The 17092-nt window shown below is 58.3% G+C and overlaps 1 protein-coding gene across 1 annotated transcript; it reads left to right on the forward strand.

The window, feature by feature from the left end:
- Window positions 1-855: 855 nt before the first annotated feature.
- On the forward strand, window positions 856-16686 carry LOC115916659. The gene is made up of 9 exons (XM_030970373.1): window positions 856-894; window positions 1648-1707; window positions 2800-2867; window positions 3926-4068; window positions 6347-6454; window positions 7508-7590; window positions 9919-10051; window positions 13893-14062; window positions 16621-16686. Exons 1-9 carry the CDS (start codon window positions 856-858, stop codon window positions 16684-16686), a joined length of 870 nt encoding a protein of 289 aa, XP_030826233.1.
- The last annotated feature ends 406 nt before the right edge of the window (window positions 16687-17092 follow it).

Raw genomic sequence — 17092 nt, forward strand, 5'->3', positions numbered from 1 at the left:
GCTTGTGATTGGCTACAATTCCCGAGCCCCACCCAGCCTCTGATTGGTTGAGTCTCGCTGAGGTAGGGGATTATCCCGAATCACGTGATCGTTGTGACCACGCCCTCTTTTCCCCCGCGTCACGTGGTCTCCATGGCAACGGCGGGAGGAGTCACGTGACCGCGGTGAGTGCGGGGGGGGGAAATTTGGGGGGTCCAGGGGGGGGAAATTGGGGGGGGGGGGACCCCGTTTTGGGGGCGCTTTGGGGGTGGGGGGAGCCTGGGGGAGGAATTTGGGGGGTACGGGGGGGGGCTGGGATGGGATTTGGGGGGGAGATGGGATTTGGGGGCTGGGACAGAATTTGGGGGGGCTTGGGGGGGCTGGGATGGGATTTAGGGCGGGGGATGGGATTTGGGGGGGCTTGGGGGGCTGAGATGGAATTTGGGGGTCTGGGATGGAATTTGGGGGGGATTTGGGGGGCTGGGATGGAATTTGTGGGGACTTGAGGGACTGGGGTGGAATTTGGGGGGCTGGAATTGAATTGGGGGGGCTTGGGGGGCTGAGATGGGATTTGGGGGGCTGGAATGGAATTTGGGGGTCTGGGGGGGATTCGGGGTCTCAGCGGGGCAGTGGGGGGGTCTGGGGGGGCATTTCGGGATAATTTTGGGGTTGATGACGTCACTGGTGGGGGGAAGGGAAGTTGTCCCCTCGTTGCCACCAACAAAGCGGTGCCAGCCCCGGCAGGGGACAGACGGACACACGGACACACGGACAGACGGACAGACGGACGGACGGACGCTGCACCCCTGGGGGGGGCTGGGCGGGGGTCCCGGACCCCTCGATGGGGGTCCCGGGGTCCCCCCTGCCCCCCCACAGATGGACCGGGTGGAGCTGCTGGAGGCGGAGCTGCAGAGGGTGAGAGACCCCCGGGATTGGGGAGGGGGCTCGGAGAGACCCCGGGATTGGGGAGGGGGCTCAGGGACCCCCGGGATTGGGGAGGGGGCTCAGAGAGACCCCCGGGATTGGGGAGGGGGCTCAGAGACCCCCGGGATTGGGGAGAGGGATCAGAGAGACCCCCGGGATTGGGGAGGAGGCTTGGAGACCCCCGGGATTGGGGAGGGGGCTCAGAGAGACCCCCGGGATTGGGGAGGGGGCTCAGAGACCCCCGGGATTGGGGAGGGGGCTCAGAGGCAGGGGTGGGGGTCCCTGACCCATTCTGGGGGGTCCCTGACCCATTTTGGGGGGGCCCTGACCCATTTTGGGGGGGCTCACAGGCAGGGGCAGTTTTGGGGGGCTCCCTGGGGGTCCCTGACTGATTTTGGGGTGTCCCACGGGCAGGGGCGGTTTTGGGGGGGTCCCTGGGGGTTTCTCACCCATTTTGGGGGTCCCACAGGCGGGGGCGGTTTTGGGGGGGTCCCTGGGGGTCTCTCACCCATTTTGGGGGGTCCCACAGGCGGGGGCGGTTTTGGGGGGGTCCCTGACTGATTTGGGGGGGGTCTCACAGGCAGGGGCGGTTTTGGGGGGGTCTCTCACCCATTTTGGGGTGTCCCACAGGCGGGGGCGGTTTTGGGGGGGTCCCTGGGGGTCTCTCACCCATTTTGGGGGGTCCCACAGGCGGGGGCGGTTTTGGGGGGGTCCCTGGGGGTCCTGCCCCGCCTGCGCCGGGAGCTCGAGGGGCTGCGGGGGGAGCGGCGGCGGCTGCGGCGCCTCCTGAGGCGGCGGCTCCAGGTGAGACCCCCCCCCCCCAAAAACCCCCAAAATCCCCCAAAAAATCCCCCTGAACCCCCCAAAAACCCCCTGACCTACCCCAAAATCCCCCTGACCCCCCCAAAATCCCCCTGACCCCACCCCAAAATCCCCCCCAAAACTTCTTGGCTGCCCCCCAAATTCCCCCGACCCCCCAAAATCCCCCCAAAATTCCCCTTGACCCCCCCCAAACCCTCCTGACCCCCCAAAAACCCTTTTGGGCCCCCCAAAACCTCCCAAAATCCCCCTGACCCCCCCAAAATCCCCCTGACCCCCGAGTCCAGGGCAGGGGGTGGATCCCGGGGTGACGGAGGGCTCTGATTGGCTGAGGAATCGATCCCGGGGTGACGGAGGGCTCTGATTGGCTGGGAAAGGATCCCAGAGGGAGAGAAGGCTCTGATTGGCCAGGGAATCGATCATGGGGTGACAGAGGGCTCTGATTGGCTGGGGAAGGACGTCAGAGGGAGAGAAGGCTCTGATTGGCTGGGAAACGGGTCCTGGGCTCACAGAGGGCTCTGATTGGCTGGGGAGTGGATCCTGGGCTCACAGAGGGCTCTGATTGGCTGGGGAACAGATCCTGGGCTCACAGAGGGCTCTGATTGGCTGGGGAGTGGATCCTGGGCTCACAGAGGGCTCTGATTGGCTGGGGAGTGGATCCTGGGCTCACAGAGGGCTCTGATTGGCTGGGGAACGGATCCTGGGCTCACAGAGGGCTCTGATTGGCTGGGGAACAGATCCTGGGCTGTCAGAGGGCTCTGATTGGCTGGGGAGTGGACCCCAGAGGGCTCTGATTGGCTGGGGAGTGGATCCTGGGCTCACAGACGGCTCTGATTGGCTGGGGAATGAATCCTGGGCTCACAGAGGGCTCTGATTGGCTGGGGAGTGGATCCTGGGCTCACAGAGGGCTCTGATTGGCTGGGGAACGGATCCTGGGCTCACAGGGGGCTCTGATTGGCTGGGGAACAGATCCTGGGCTCACAGAGGGCTCTGATTGGCTGGGGAATCGGATCATGGGCTGTCAGAGGGCTCTGATTGGCTGGGGAGTGGATCCCAGAGGGCTCTGATTGGCTGCAGGAGCTGGAGGACACCCAGCGGCAGATCGAGGCCGAGCTGGAGCGAGCGGCGACCGCCAAGAGTGACAGGTGGGGACCCCAAAACCCCCAAAACCCCCCCGATACCCCTAAACCCGACACCCCCAAATCCTGGCACCCCAAAAATCCCCCCGAACCCCCCAAAACCCCTCAATACCCCCCCAAAATCTCCTGATACCCCCAAACCCGACACCCCCAAATCCTGCCACGCCCAAACCCCCCCACCCAGAACCCCAAATCCCAACACCCCAAACCTCGCTGACCTCTCCCTGACGCCCCAAACCTCCGCCAGAACCCCAAAACCCTCCCGGGACCCCAAAAATCACCCTGGAACCCAAAAAAACCCCTGGAACTCCCCAGGAACCCCAAAAATCCCAACACCCCCCAAAAACCCCCTAAAAACCCCTAAACCAGACACCCCCAAATCCCAAAACTCCCCAACCCCCCAAACTTCTAATCCCAACACCCCCAGACCCCCCAAAAATCCCCCTGGAACCCCAAAACCCTGGAACCCCAAAACCCCCCCAGGAACCCCTCAAAAGCCCCCCAGAACCCCAAAAACTCCCCCAAACCCCCCTGACCTCCCCCTGATACGCCTAAAACCCCCCTGGAACCCCCAAAATCTCCCTGATACCCCTAAACCCGACCGACACCCCCAAAACTCCTCTGGAACCCCAAAAACCCCCCTGGGACCCCCCCCCAAAAACCCCTGATATCCCTACACCTGACACCCCCGAATCCTGACACCCCCAAAAACCCCCCTGGGACCCCCAAAACTCCCCCTGGGAGCCCCCAAAAGCCCCCCACAACCCCAAAAAAACCCCTTGGAACCCCCCCAAAAACCCCTGATATCCCTACACCTGACACCCCCGAATCCTGACACCCCCAAAAACCCCCTGGGAGCCCCCAAAAGCCCCCCACAACCCCAAAAACCCCCCAAAAACCTCCCCTGGGACCCCCCCCAGAAAAACCCTGGAACCCCCCCAGGAACCCCAAACTCCCCCCACTGGAACCCCCCAAAAACCCCCCCTGAAACTCCCCAAATTTTCCCCCCGAACACCCCCAGAACCCCCGGAGCACCCCAAAATCTCGGCTCGGTGTCCCCGCAGGGTCCCGCAGGTGTCCCGGGGGTCCCGGGGGGGGTCCCGGGGGGCGCTGGACGAGGCCGAGCGGGAGCGGGGGCGGCACCGGGAGCGGCAGCGGCGCCTGCGGAGCTTCCTGGGCACCAAGGGGAGAGTGAGACCCAAAACCGGTACTGGGCGAACTGGGAGGGACTGGGAACACTGGGATTGGGAACTGGGAGCACTGGGAGCACTGGGATTGGGGACTGGGATGGGGAACTGGGATTGGGAACTGGGATGGGGAACTGGGAGCACTGGGATTGGGAACTGGGAGCACTGGGATGGGGAACTGGGGGCGCCTGCGGAGCTTCCTGGGCACCAAGGGGAGAGCGAGACCCAAAACCGGTACTGGGGGAACTGGGAGGGACTGGGAACACTGGGATTGGGAACTGGGATGGGGAACTGGGATTGGGAACTGGGATGGGGAACTGGGAGCACTGGGATTGGGAACTGGGATGGGGAACTGGGATTGGGAACTGGGATGGGGAACTGGGAGCACTGGGATTGGGAACTGGGAGCACTGGGATGGGGAACTGGGGGCGCCTGCGGAGCTTCCTGGGCACCAAGGGGAGAGCGAGACCCAAAACCGGTACTGGGCGAACTGGGAGGGACTGGGATTGGGAACTGGGATGGGGAACTGGGATTGGGAACTGGGAAGGACTGGGGAGACTGGGATTGGGAACTGGGAGCACTGGGATGAGGAACTGGGAGCACTGGGATTGGGAACTGGGAGCACTGGGGGGACTGGGAACACTGGGATTGGGAACTGGGAGCACAGGGATTGGGAACAGGGATTGGGAACTGGGAGCACTGGGATTGGGAACTGGGAGCACTGGGATGGGAGCTTCCTGGGCACCAAGGGGAGAGCGAGACCCAAAACCGGTACTGGGCGAACTGGGAGGGACTGGGAACACTGGGATTGGGAACTGGGATTGGGAACTGGGATTGGGAACTGGGAGCACTGGGATTGGGAACTGGGATGGGGAACTGGGATTGGGAACTGGGAAGGACTGGGGAGACTGGGATTGGGAACTGGGAGCACTGGGATGGGGAACTGGGATTGGGAACTGGGAGCACTGGGATGGGGAACTGGGAGCACTGGGATTGGGAACTGGGGGCGCCTGTGGAGCTTCCTGGGCACCAAGGGGACAGCGAGACCCAAAACCGGTACTGGGGGAACTGGGAGGGACTGGGAACACTGGGATTGGGAACTGGGATGGGGAACTGGGATTGGGAACTGGGATGGGGAACTGGGAGCACTGGGATTGGGAACTGGGAGCACTGGGATGGGGAACTGGGGGCGCCTGCGGAGCTTCCTGGGCACCAAGGGGAGACCGAGACCCAAAACCGGTACTGGGGGAACTGGGAGCACTGGGAGCACTGGGGGAACTGGGAACTGGGAGCACTGGGATTGGGAACTGGGGGGACTGGGATGGGGAACTGGGATTGGGAACTGGGAGCACTGGGATTGGGAATTGCGATTGGGAACTGGGAGCACTGGGAACACTGGGGGAACTGGGAGCACTGGGATGGGGGGACTGGGATTGGGAACTGGGAGCACTGGGATTGGGAACTGGGAGCACTGGGATTGGGCACTGGGATTGGGGGGACTGGGATTGGGAACTGGGAGCGCTGGGAGCACTGGGATTGGGAACTGGGAGCACTGGGATTGGGCACTGGGATTTGGGGGACTGGGATTGGGAACTGGGAGCGACTGGGAGCACTGGGATTGGGAACTGGGAGCACTGGGATGAGGAACTGGGAGCACTGGGGGGACTGGGAGCACTGGGATTGGGAACTGGGAGCACTGGGGGGACTGGGAGCACTGGGATTGGGAACTGGGAGCACTGGGATGAGGAACTGGGAGCACTGGGATTGGGAACTGGGAGCACTGGGGGACTGGGAGCACTGGGATTGGGAACTGGGGGCACAGGGATTGGGAACTGGGATTGGGAACTGGGGGCGCTGGGATTGGGCACTGGGATTGGGGGAACTGGGATGGGGAACTGGGAATACTGGGGGAACTGGGATTTGGAACTGGGAACACTGGGATGGGGAACTGGGAGCACTGGGATTGGGAACTGGGGTGACTGGGGGAACTGGGATTGGGAACTGGGGTGACTGGGGGGATGGAGACTGGGAACTGGGGGGCAATTGGGGCAATTGGGGGAACTGGGGGGCACTTGGGGGAACTGGGGGGCACTTGGGGGCATCTGGGGGCACCTGGAGGTACTTGGGGGGCACCTGAGGGGTCTCCAGAGCCTTGAGGGGGATTTGGGGTGCCCTGGGTTGGGGTATTGGGGGTCCCTGGGTGCCCCCCAGACCCTTGGGGAGGATTTTGGGGGTCCCTGGGTGCCCCCCAGACCCCTGGGGAGGATTTTGGGGGTCCATGGATGTTCCCCCCCCCAGTTTGGCCCCAGCTGAAGCCCCGAGCCCCCCCAGAACCCCCCGAGGGGATGGGGGAGGGGCTGGAGCCCCCCAAAAATGAGGAGGAGGAGGAGGAGACTTGGATGGACGGTGAGGGGCGATTTGGGGGGGCTCTGAGGGGTCCCAGGAGGTTTTGGGGGGGCTCTGAGGGGTCCCATGGTGGATTTTGGGGTTCCCATGTTGGTTTTTGGGGTTCCCATGGTGAATTTTGGGGTTCCCACATTGATTTTTGGGGTTCGGGGAAGATTCCCATGTTGAATTTAGGGTTCCCACGTTGATTTTTGGGGTTCCCATTGCGGATTTTGGGGTTCCCATGTTGATTTTGGGGGTTATGGGGTGTTCCCATGGGGGACTTTGGGGTTCCCATGCTGATTTTTGGGGTTCCCATGGTGGATTTTGGGGTTCCCATGTTGATTTTTGGGCTTTCCCCGTTGGTTTTTGGGGTGAAGGGGGATTCCCATGGGGGATTTTGGGGTTCCCATGTTGATTTTTGGGGTTCCCATGTTGATTTTTGGGGTTCCTCCGCTGGTTTTTGGGGTGCAGGGGATTCCCATGGGAGATTTTGGGGTTCCCATGTTGATTTTTGGAGTTCCCACATTGATTTTTGGGGTTCCCTCGTTGGTTTTTGGGGTGCAGGGGATTCCCACGTTAATTTTTGGGGTTCCCCGTTGGTTTTTGGGGTGCAGGGGGATTCCCATGGGGGATTTTAGGGTTCCCATGTTGATTTTTGGGGTGCAGGGGGATTCCCATGGGAGATTTTGGGGTTCCCATGTTGATTTTTTGGGGTTCCCACGCTGATTTTTGGGGTTCCCCCGTTGGTTTTTGGGGTGCAGGGGGATTCCCATGGGGGATTTTAGGGTTCCCACGCTGATTTTTGGGGTCCCCCGCTGGTTTTTGGGGTGCAGGGGATTCCCACGTTGATTTTTGGGGTTCCCCCGTTGGTTTTTGGGGTTCCCACGCTGATTTTTGGGGTTCCCCCGTTGGTTTTTGGGGTGCAGGGGGATTCCCATGGGGGATTTTAGGGTTCCCATGTTGATTTTTGGGGTTCCCCCGTTGGTTTTTGGGGTGCAGGGGGATTCCCATGGGGGATTTTAGGGTTCCCACGCTGATTTTTGGGGTCCCCCGCTGGTTTTTGGGGTGCAGGGGATGCCCAGAGCTTCTCTCGGTTCCTGCTGCTGACGGAGCAGCACCGGGAGCTGCAGGAGCTGCAGCAGCACGTGGAGCAGGTGGGACCCCAAAACCCCTCCAGGGACCCCAAAATCCCCCCAAATCCCCCTTCTGACACCCCAAAACCCCTCCAGGGACCCCAAAATCCCCCGAAATCCCCCTTCTGACACCCCAAAACCCCTCCAGGGACCCCAAAACCCCTCCAGGGACCCCAAAATCCCCCCAAATCCCCCTCAAATCCCCCTCCTGACACCCCAAAACCCCTCCAGGGACCCCAAAACCCCCCAAAATCCCTTCCCAGCACCCCAAAACCCCTCCAGGGACCCCAAAACCCCTCCAGGGACCCCAAATCCCCCCAAATCCCCTTCCCAGCACCCCAAAACCCTCCAGGGACCCCAAACCCCCCAAAACCCCTCCCAAGACCCCAAAACCCCCCAAATCCCCCTCCCAACACCCCAAAACCCACCAAAATCCCTTCCCAGACCCCCCCAAAACCCCCAGATCCTCCCAAAATCCCTCCTAACACCCCGAAACCTCCCCCAAAACCCCCAAAACTCCTCAGCTCTCCAAAAAAAAACCATCCCAACAGCCCAAAACCCCCTCCAGACACCCCAAAATACCCCAAATCCCCCCTCAAATCCCCCTCTCAACACCCCAAAACCCCTCCCAGCACCCCAAAACCCACCAAAATCACCCAAACCCCTCCCAGCACCCCCAAAACTGCTCCCAGCACCCCCAAAACTCCTTCCCAACACTCCAAAACCCCCCAAACTCCTCCCAAGACCCCAAAACTCCTCCCCAGACCCCCAAACCCCCCAAAAACCCCTCCCAAAACCCCAAAACCCCTCAAACTCCTCCCAAGACCCCAAACCACCTCCCAGCACCCCAAAACCCCCCAAAACTCTTTCTCAGCCCTCCAAAAACCCCCAAAAAACCCTCTCAGCACCCCAAAACCTGTCCCATGACCCCAAAACCCCTCCCGACACCCCCAAGCCCCCAAAACCCCCCAAATCCCCCTCCCAGCACCCCAAAACCCCCCAAAACTCTTTCTCAGCCCACCAAAAACCCCCCAAATCCCCCTCCCAACACCCCAAAACCCACCAAAATCACCCAAAACTCCTCCCAGCACCCCCAAAACTCCTTCCCAACACTCCAACCCCCCCAACACCCCCAAAACCCCCCAAAACTCTTTCTCAGCCCTCCAAAACCCCCCCAAAAACCCCTCCCAACACCCGCAAACCCCCCAAATCCTCCCCAAAACCCCTTCCAGATCCCAGCACCCCAAAACCCCCCAAAACTCTTTCTCAGCCCACCAAAATCCCCCCAAATCCCCCTCCCAACACCCCAAAACCCCCCCAAAATCCCCAAATCCCCTCCCAACACCCCCAAAACCCACCAAAATCACCCCAAACCCCTTCCCAGCACCCCCAAACTCCTCCCAAGACCCCAAACCCCTCCCAGCACCCCAAACCCCCAAAACTCTTTCTCTCAGCCCACCAAAACCCCCAAATCCCCCTCCCAACACCCCAAAACCCACCAAAATCACTAAAACTCCTCCCAGCACCCCAAAACTCCTTCCCAACACTCCAACACCCCCCAACACCCCCCAAAACCCCTCCTAGCACCCCAAAACCCCCCAAAAACCCCTCCCAGCACCCCCAAAACTCCTCCCAGCACCCCAAAACCCCCAAAAAACCCCCAGCACCCCAAAACCCCTCCCAGCACCCCAAACCTCCTCCCAGCACCCCAAAACCCCCCAAAACTCCTCCCAGCACCCCAAAACTCCTTCCCAACACTCCCAAACCCCCCAAACTCCTCCCAAGACCCCAAAACCCCCCAAAAACCCCTCCCAGCACCCCAAAACCCCCCAAAACTCTTTCTCAGCCACCAAAAACCCCCAAATCCCCTCCCAACACCCCCAAAACCCACAAAAATCACCCAAAACTCCTCCCAGCACCCCCAAAACTCCTTCCCCAACACTCCAACCCCCCAACACCCCCAAAACCCCCCAAACTCTTTCTCAGCCCTCCAAAAACCCCCAAAAACCCCTCCCAACACCCCCAAACCCCCCAAATCCTCCCCCAAAACCCCTTCCAGATCCCAGCACCCCAAAACCCCCCAAAACTCTTTCTCAGCCCACCAAAAACCCCCCAAATCCCCCTCCCAACACCCCAAAACCCACCAAAATCACCCCAAATCCCCTCCCAACACCCCAAAACCCACCAAAATCACCCAAATCCCCCTCCCAACACCCCCAAAACCCCCCCAAAACCCCCCCAAATCCCCTCCCAGCACCCCAAAACCCACCAAAATCACCCAAAACTCCTCCCAGCACCCCCAAACCCCCCCAAAATCCCCCCAAATCCCCTCCCAAACCCCCTCCCCAGCTCCGGGCAGCGGTGGCAGCGGCCGAGACCCCCGAGGAGCCGGGGGGACCCCCGGGGGACCCCGAAATGGAGACGCGGGAGCTGCGGGAGCGGGAGCGGAGGGGGAGGGAGGAGCTGGAGCACCTGAGGGCAGGTAACGGAGGGGGGGGCAATTTTGGGGGGTGGGATGGGGGAATTTGGGGTTTGGGATGGGGAAATTTGGGGTTTGGGGCAGAAATTTGGGGCCTGGGGTGGGGAAATTTGGGGTCTGGGGCAGAAATTTGGGGTCTGGGATGGGGAAATTTGGGGTCTGGGGCAGAAATTTGGGGTCTGGGGCAGAAATTTGGGGGGCTGGGGGGGGGGAAATTTGGGGTGTGGGGGGGGAAATTTGGGGTCTGGGGCAGAAATTTGGGGTCTGGGATGGGGAAATTTGGGATCTGGGGGGCAATTTGGGGTCTGGGGGGGCAATTTGGGGTCTGGGGGTGGAAATTTGGGGTCTGGGGCAGAAATTTGGGGTCTGGGGGGGCAATTTGGGGTCTGGGGCAGAAATTTGGGGTCTGGGGCAGAAATTTGGGGGCTGGGGGTGGGGAAATTTGGGGGCTGGGGCAGAAATTTGGGGTCTGGGGGGGCAATTTGGGGTCTGGGGGCAGAAATTTGGGGGGCTGGGAAGGGGAAATTTGGGGTCTGGGGCAGAAATTTGGGGTCTGGGGCAGAAATTTGGGAGCTGGGGCAGAAATTTGGGATCTGGGATGGGGAAATTTGGGGTCTGGGGCAGAAATTTGGGGTTTGGGGCAGAAATTTGGGGGCTGGGGTGGGGAAATTTGGGGTCTGGGGCAGAAATTTGGGGTCTGGGGCAGAAATTTGGGGGCTGGGGGGGCAGTTTGGGGTCTGGGATGGGGAAATTTGCGGTTTGGGGGGCAGTTTGGGATCTGGGGCAGAAATTTGGGGTCTGGGAGGGTAATTTGGGGTCTGGGATGGGGAAATTTGGGGTCTGGGGCAGAAATTTGGGGGCTGGGGTGGGGAAATTTGGGGTCTGGGGCAGAAATTTGGGGTCTGGGGCAGAAATTTGGGGCCTGGGGTGGGGAAATTTGGGGTCTGGGGCAGAAATTTGGGGTCTGGGATGGGGAAATTTGGGGTCTGGGGCAGAAATTTGGGGGGCTGGGGTGGGGTAATTTGGGGTCTGGGATGGGGAAATTTGCTGTTTGGGGGGCAGTTTGGGGGCTGGGATGGGGAAATTTGCGGTTTGGGGGGCAGTTTGGGATCTGGGGCAGAAATTTGGGGTCTGGGGCAGAAATTTGGGGTCTGGGGCAGAAATTTGGGGTCTGGGGCAGAAATTTGGGGGGGGGGGGGCAATTTGGGATCTGGGATGGGGAAATTTGGGGTCTGGGGCAGAAATTTGGGGTCTGGGGGAAATTTGGGGTCTGGGGCAGAAATTTGGGGGCTGGGGTGGGGAAATTTGGGGTCTGGGGCAGAAATTTGGGGTCTGGGATGGGGAAATTTGGGGTTTGGGGCAGAAATTTGGGGGCTGGGATGGGGAAATTTGGGGTCTGGGGCAGAAATTTGGTGGCTGGGGCAGAAATTTGGGGGCTGGGGGGGCAGTTTGGGGGCTGGGGCAGAAATTTGGGGTCTGGGAGGGTAATTTGGGATCTGGGATGGGGAAATTTGGGGTCTGGGGCAGAAATTTGGGGGCTGGGAGGGTAATTTGGGATCTGGGATGGGGAAATTTGGGGTCTGGGGCAGAAATTTGGGGTCTGGGGCAGAAATTTGGGGGCTGGGGTGGGGAAATTTGGGGTCTGGGGCAGAAATTTGGGGTCTGGGGGGCAGAAATTTGGGGGCTGGGAGGGTAATTTGGGATCTGGGATGGGAAAATTGGGGGTCTGGGGCAGAAATTTGGGGGCTGGGATGGGGAAATTTGGGGTCTGGGGCAGAAATTTGGGGTCTGGGGGTGGGGAAATTTGGGGTCTGGGGGGGCAATTTGGGGTCTGGGGGGCAATTTGGGATCTGGGATGGGGAAATTTGGGGTCTGGGGCAGAAATTTGGGGTCTGGGATGGGGAAATTTGGGGTCTGGGGCAGAAATTTGGGGTCTGGGGGGAATTTTGGGTCTGGGGCAGAAATTTGGGGTCTGGGAGGGTAATTTCGGATCTGGGAAGGGGAAATTTGGGGTCTGGGGCAGAAATTTGGGGGCTGGGAGGGGTAATTTGGGATCTGGGAGGGGAAATTTGGGGTCTGGGGGCAGAAATTTGGGGTTTGGGGCAGAAATTTGGGGCTGGGATGGGGAAATTTGGGGTCTGGGGCAGAAATTTGGGGTCTGGGATGGGGAAATTTGGGGTCTGGGGCAGAAATTTGGGGTCTGGGGCAGAAATTTGGGGTCTGGGTGGGGAAATTTGGGGTCTGGGGCAGAAATTTGGGGTCTGGGGCAGAAATTTGGGGGCTGGGGCAGAAATTTGGGGTTTGGGGCAGAAATTTGGGGGCTGGGGGGCAATTTGGGGTCTGGGGCAGAAATTTGGGGCCTGGGGCAGAAATTTGGGGTCTGGGGGGCAATTTGGGATCTGGGATGGGGAAATTTGGGGGCTGGGGCAGAAATTTGGGGTCTGGGGGCAGAAATTTGGGGTCTGGGATGGGGGAAATTTGGGGGTCTGGGGGGAATTTGGGGGTCTGGGATGGGAAATTTGGGGGTCTGGGGCAGAAATTTGGGGTCTGGGGCAGAAATTTGGGGGCTGGGGTGGGGAAATTTGGGGTCTGGGGGGAAATTTGGGGTCTGGGATGGGGAAATTTGGGGTCTGGGGCAGAAATTTGGGGGCTGGGGGGCAATTTGGGATCTGGGATGGGGAAATTTGGGGTCTGGGGGGGCAATTTGGGGTCTGGGGCAGAAATTTGGGGGCTGGGGTGGGGAAATTTGGGGTCTGGGGGCAGAAATTTGGGGGCTGGGGGCAGGGTTTGGGATCTGGGATGGGGAAATTTGGGATCTGGGGGACAATTTGGGGTCTGGGGGCAGAAATTTGGGGTCTGGGGGGCAATTTGGGATCTGGGATGGGGAAATTTGGGGTCTGGGGCAGAAATTTGGGGGCTGGGGCAGAAATTTGGGGTCTGGGATGGGGAAATTTGGGATCTGGGATGGGGAAATTTGGGGTCTGGGGCAGAAATTTGGGGGCTGGGGGGGCAATTTGGGGGGGGGCTGGGGGGAATTTGGGGTCTGGGGCAAATTGAAATTTGGGGGCTGGGGTGGGGATTGGGGTCTGGGGGGGGGGGAATTTGGGGTCTGGGGGAAATTTGGGGTCTGGGGCAAAATTGGGGGGCTGGGGTGGGGAAATTTGGGGTCTGGGGCAGAAATTTGGGGGTCTGGGGGGCAATTTGGGGTCTGGGGGCAGAAATTTGGGGTCTGGGGCAGAAATTTGGGGGCTGGGGGGCAATTTGGGGTCTGGGGCAGAAATTTGGGGGCTGGGGCAGAAATTTGGGGTCTGGGGCAATTTGGGGTCTGGGGGCAGAAATTTGGGGTCTGGGGCAGAAATTGGGGGCTGGGGTGGGGAAATTTGGGGTCTGGGGCAGAAATTTGGGGGCTGGGGGGGCAATTTGGGATCTGGGGGGCAATTTGGGGTCTGGGGGGGGAATTTGGGGTCGGGGGGGGAATTTGGGGTCTGGGGCTGGAAATTTGACATCCTGGGGGGGGCAATTTGGGGTTCGGGGGGGTAATTTGGGGTCCTGAGAGGTTTTTGGGGGGGTTACGGGGGTTTTTGGGGGTCCTGATGGTTTTTTTGGGGGGATCCTGAGGAGTTTTTGGGGGGGATTATGGGGGGGTTTTGGGGGGGGGTCCTGAGAGGTTTTTTTTGGGGGGGAGTTATTGAGGTATTCAGGGAGGTTTTGGGGGGTTTTTTGGGACGGTTTTGGGGGTTTTTTTTTGGGGGGGGGTCCGGCGGAATAATTTGGCTCGAGGTGGGGGAGTTCTGTGAGGACCCCCAAGTTTTGGGGTCCCCTCTGATTTTGGGGGTCCCCCCAGGTCTGGCGGAGCTCCTGGCCCAGCTGGAGGAGGAACAGGGGGACCCCGACCCCCCCCAGGATTTGGGGGAACCCCCCCAGGATTTGGGGGAACCCCTGTGGGAGCAGCTGCGGCGCCTGGAAATTGGGGTGACCCGGCTGCTGCTGCGGGGGGGGGCACCCCAAAACCCGGTGAGGGGTTTGGGGGGTTTTGGGGCGATTTTGGGGGTTTTAGGGGCAGTTTTGGGGGGTGAAGTTTTGGGTTTGGCAGGGGGAGAATTTGGGGGTTCATTGGGGGAAGTTTTGGGGTTCATGGGGGAGGATTTGGGGTTCAGGGGGGAAAATTTGGGGTTTATTGGGGGAAATTTGGGGGGTCATGGGGGTGGAGAATTTGGGGGTTCATTGTGGGGAATTTGGGGGTTCATGAGGGAGGATTTGAGGTTTAATTGGGGAAAAATTTGGGATTTATTGGGGGAAATTGAGGGGTTAATTGGGGGAGAATTTGGGGGTTTCGTGGGGAAATTTTGGGGTTTATTGGGGGAAATTTGGGGGTTCATTGGGGGAATTGGAGGGGAAAATTTGGGGGTTCATTGGGGGAGAATTTGGGGGTTCATTGGGGAATTTGGAGGGGAAAATTTGGGGGTTTATTGGGGAAAAAATTGGGGGATTTATTGGGGGAGAATTTGGGGTTTAATTGGGGAAAAATTTGGGATTTATTGGGGAAAATTTGGGGGTTAATTGGGGGAAAATTGAGGGTTCATGGGAGAGAATTTGGGGTTTAATTGGGGAAAAATTTGGGATTTATTGGGGAAAATTTGGGGGTTAATTGGGGGAGAATTTGGGGGTTCATTGGGGAAATTTGGGGAAAATTTGGGGGTTTATTGGGGGAAAAATTGGGGGATTTATTGGGGGAGAATTTGGGGTTTAATTGGGGAAAAATTTGGGATTTATTGGGGAAAATTTAGGGGTTAATTGGGGGAAATTTGAGGGTTCATGGGGGAGCATTTGGGGTTTATTGGGAGACAATTTGGGGGGAAAAATTGGGGATTTATTGGGGAGAATTTGGGGTTTAAATTCGGGGAAAAATTGGGGATTTATTGGGAAAAATTTGGGGGTTAATTGGGGGAAATTTGAGGGTTCATGGGAGATAATTTGGGGTTTAAAATCGGGGAAAAATTTGGGATTTATTGGGGAAAATTTAGAGGTTAATTGGGGGAAAATTTGGGGGTTCATTGGGGGAAATTTGGGGAAAAATTTGGGATTTATTGGGGAAAATTTGGGGGTTAATTGGGGGAAATTTGGGGGTTCATTGGGGGAAATTTGGGGGAAAATTTGGGGGTTTATTGGGGAAAAATTGGGGGATTTATTGGGGGAGAATTTGGGGTTTAATTGGGGAAAAATTTGGGATTTATTGGGGAAAATTTGGGGGTTAATTGGGGGAAATTTGAGGGTTCATGGGGGAGCATTTGGGGGTTCATTGGGGAGACAATTTGGGGGAAAAATTGGGGATTTATTGGGGGAGAATTTGGGGTTTAATTGGGGGGGAAAAATTGGGGATTTATTGGGGAAAAATTTGGGGGTTAATTGGGGGAAATTTGAGGGTTCATGGGAGATAATTTGGGGTTTAAAAACTGGGGAAAAAATTTGGGATTTATTGGGGAAAATTTAGGGGGTTAATTGGGGGAAAATTTGGGGGTTCATTGGGGGGAAATTTGGGGAAAAATTTGGGATTTATTGGGGAAAATTTGGGGGTTAATTGGGGAAATTTGGGGGTTCATTGGGGGAAATTTGGGGGAAAATTTGGGGGTTTATTGGGAAAAAATTGGGGGATTTATTGGGGGAGAATTTGGGGTTTAATTGGGGAAAAATTTGGGATTTATTGGGGAAAATTTGGGGGTTAATTGGGGGAAATTTGAGGGTTCATGGGGGAGCATTTGGGGTTCATTGGGAGACAATTTGGGGGGAAAAATTGGGGATTTATTGGGGGAGAATTTGGGGTTTAATTGGGGAAAAATTGGGGATTTATTGGGAAAAATTTGGGGGTTAATTGGGGGAAAATTGAGGGTTCATGGGGGAGCATTTGGGGTTTACTGGGGGACAATTTGGGGGGAAAATTTTGGGGTTCATTGGGGAAAAACTGGGGATTTATTGGGGGAAATTTGGGGGTTCATTGAGGAAAATTTTGAGTTTGGCATGGGGAGAATTTGGGGGTTCATTGGGGAAAACTTGGGGGTTAATTGGGGGGAAAATTTGGGGTTTAAAATCGGGGAAAAATTGGGGATTTATTGGGGAAAATTTGGGGGTTAATTGGGGGAAATTTGAGGGTTCATGGGAGATAATTTGGGGTTTAAAATCGGGGAAAAATTTGGGATTTATTGGGGAAAATTTAGAGGTTAATTGGGGGAAAATTTGGGGGTTCATTGGGAGAAATTTGGGGAAAAATTTGGGATTTATTGGGGAAAATTTGGGGGTTAATTGGGGGGAAAATTGAGGGTTCATGGGAGAGAATTTGGGGTTTAATCGGGGAAAAATTTGGGATTTATTGGGGGAAAATTTGGGGGTTAATTGGGGGAGAATTTGGGGGTTCATTGGGGGAATTTGGGGGAAAATTTGGGGGTTTATTGGGGAAAAATTGGGGGATTTATTGGGGGAGAATTTGGGGTTTAATCGGGGAAAAATTTGGGATTTATTGGGGAAAATTTAGAGGTTAATTGGGGGAGAATTCGGGTTTTGGGGTCCCACTCCCACAGGTCCTGGCAGGGAACGAGGCCGTTTGGAGCCGCCCCCCCCCTCCGCGCCCCCCCAGCCCCAGGTGAGACCCCCGGCAGGGAGGGGGGGGGTTCCCCCCCCATCACAGCACCCAGGGGTGCCCCCCAAATTCGCACCCCCACAGGGAGGAGCCCGCGGAGGGGGAGGAAGAGGAGGAGGAAGAGGAGGAGAGACCCCTGAGCCCCGGGGAGCTGCGGGAGAGGGTCCTGAGAGAGGTGGGGGGCAAGGGGGGGGTCCCAGAATCATGGGTGGGGGTCCCAAACCCACGGATGGGGCTCCTGGGTCCATGGGTGGGGGTCTCAGACTCATGGGTGGGGGTCCCAGATCTATGGGCGGGGGTCCCTGTGCCATGGGTGGGGGTCCCTGTGCCATGGGTGGGGGTCCACATTTAGGAGGGGTACCATGGGTGGGGTCGAATATGGTGGTCCCGGCCATTGGTGGTCCCAAACCCAC

The sequence above is a fragment of the Camarhynchus parvulus genome, unplaced genomic scaffold (assembly GCF_901933205.1).
Source record: "Camarhynchus parvulus unplaced genomic scaffold, STF_HiC, whole genome shotgun sequence".
In the NCBI taxonomy this organism is placed as follows: Eukaryota; Metazoa; Chordata; class Aves; order Passeriformes; family Thraupidae; genus Camarhynchus; species Camarhynchus parvulus.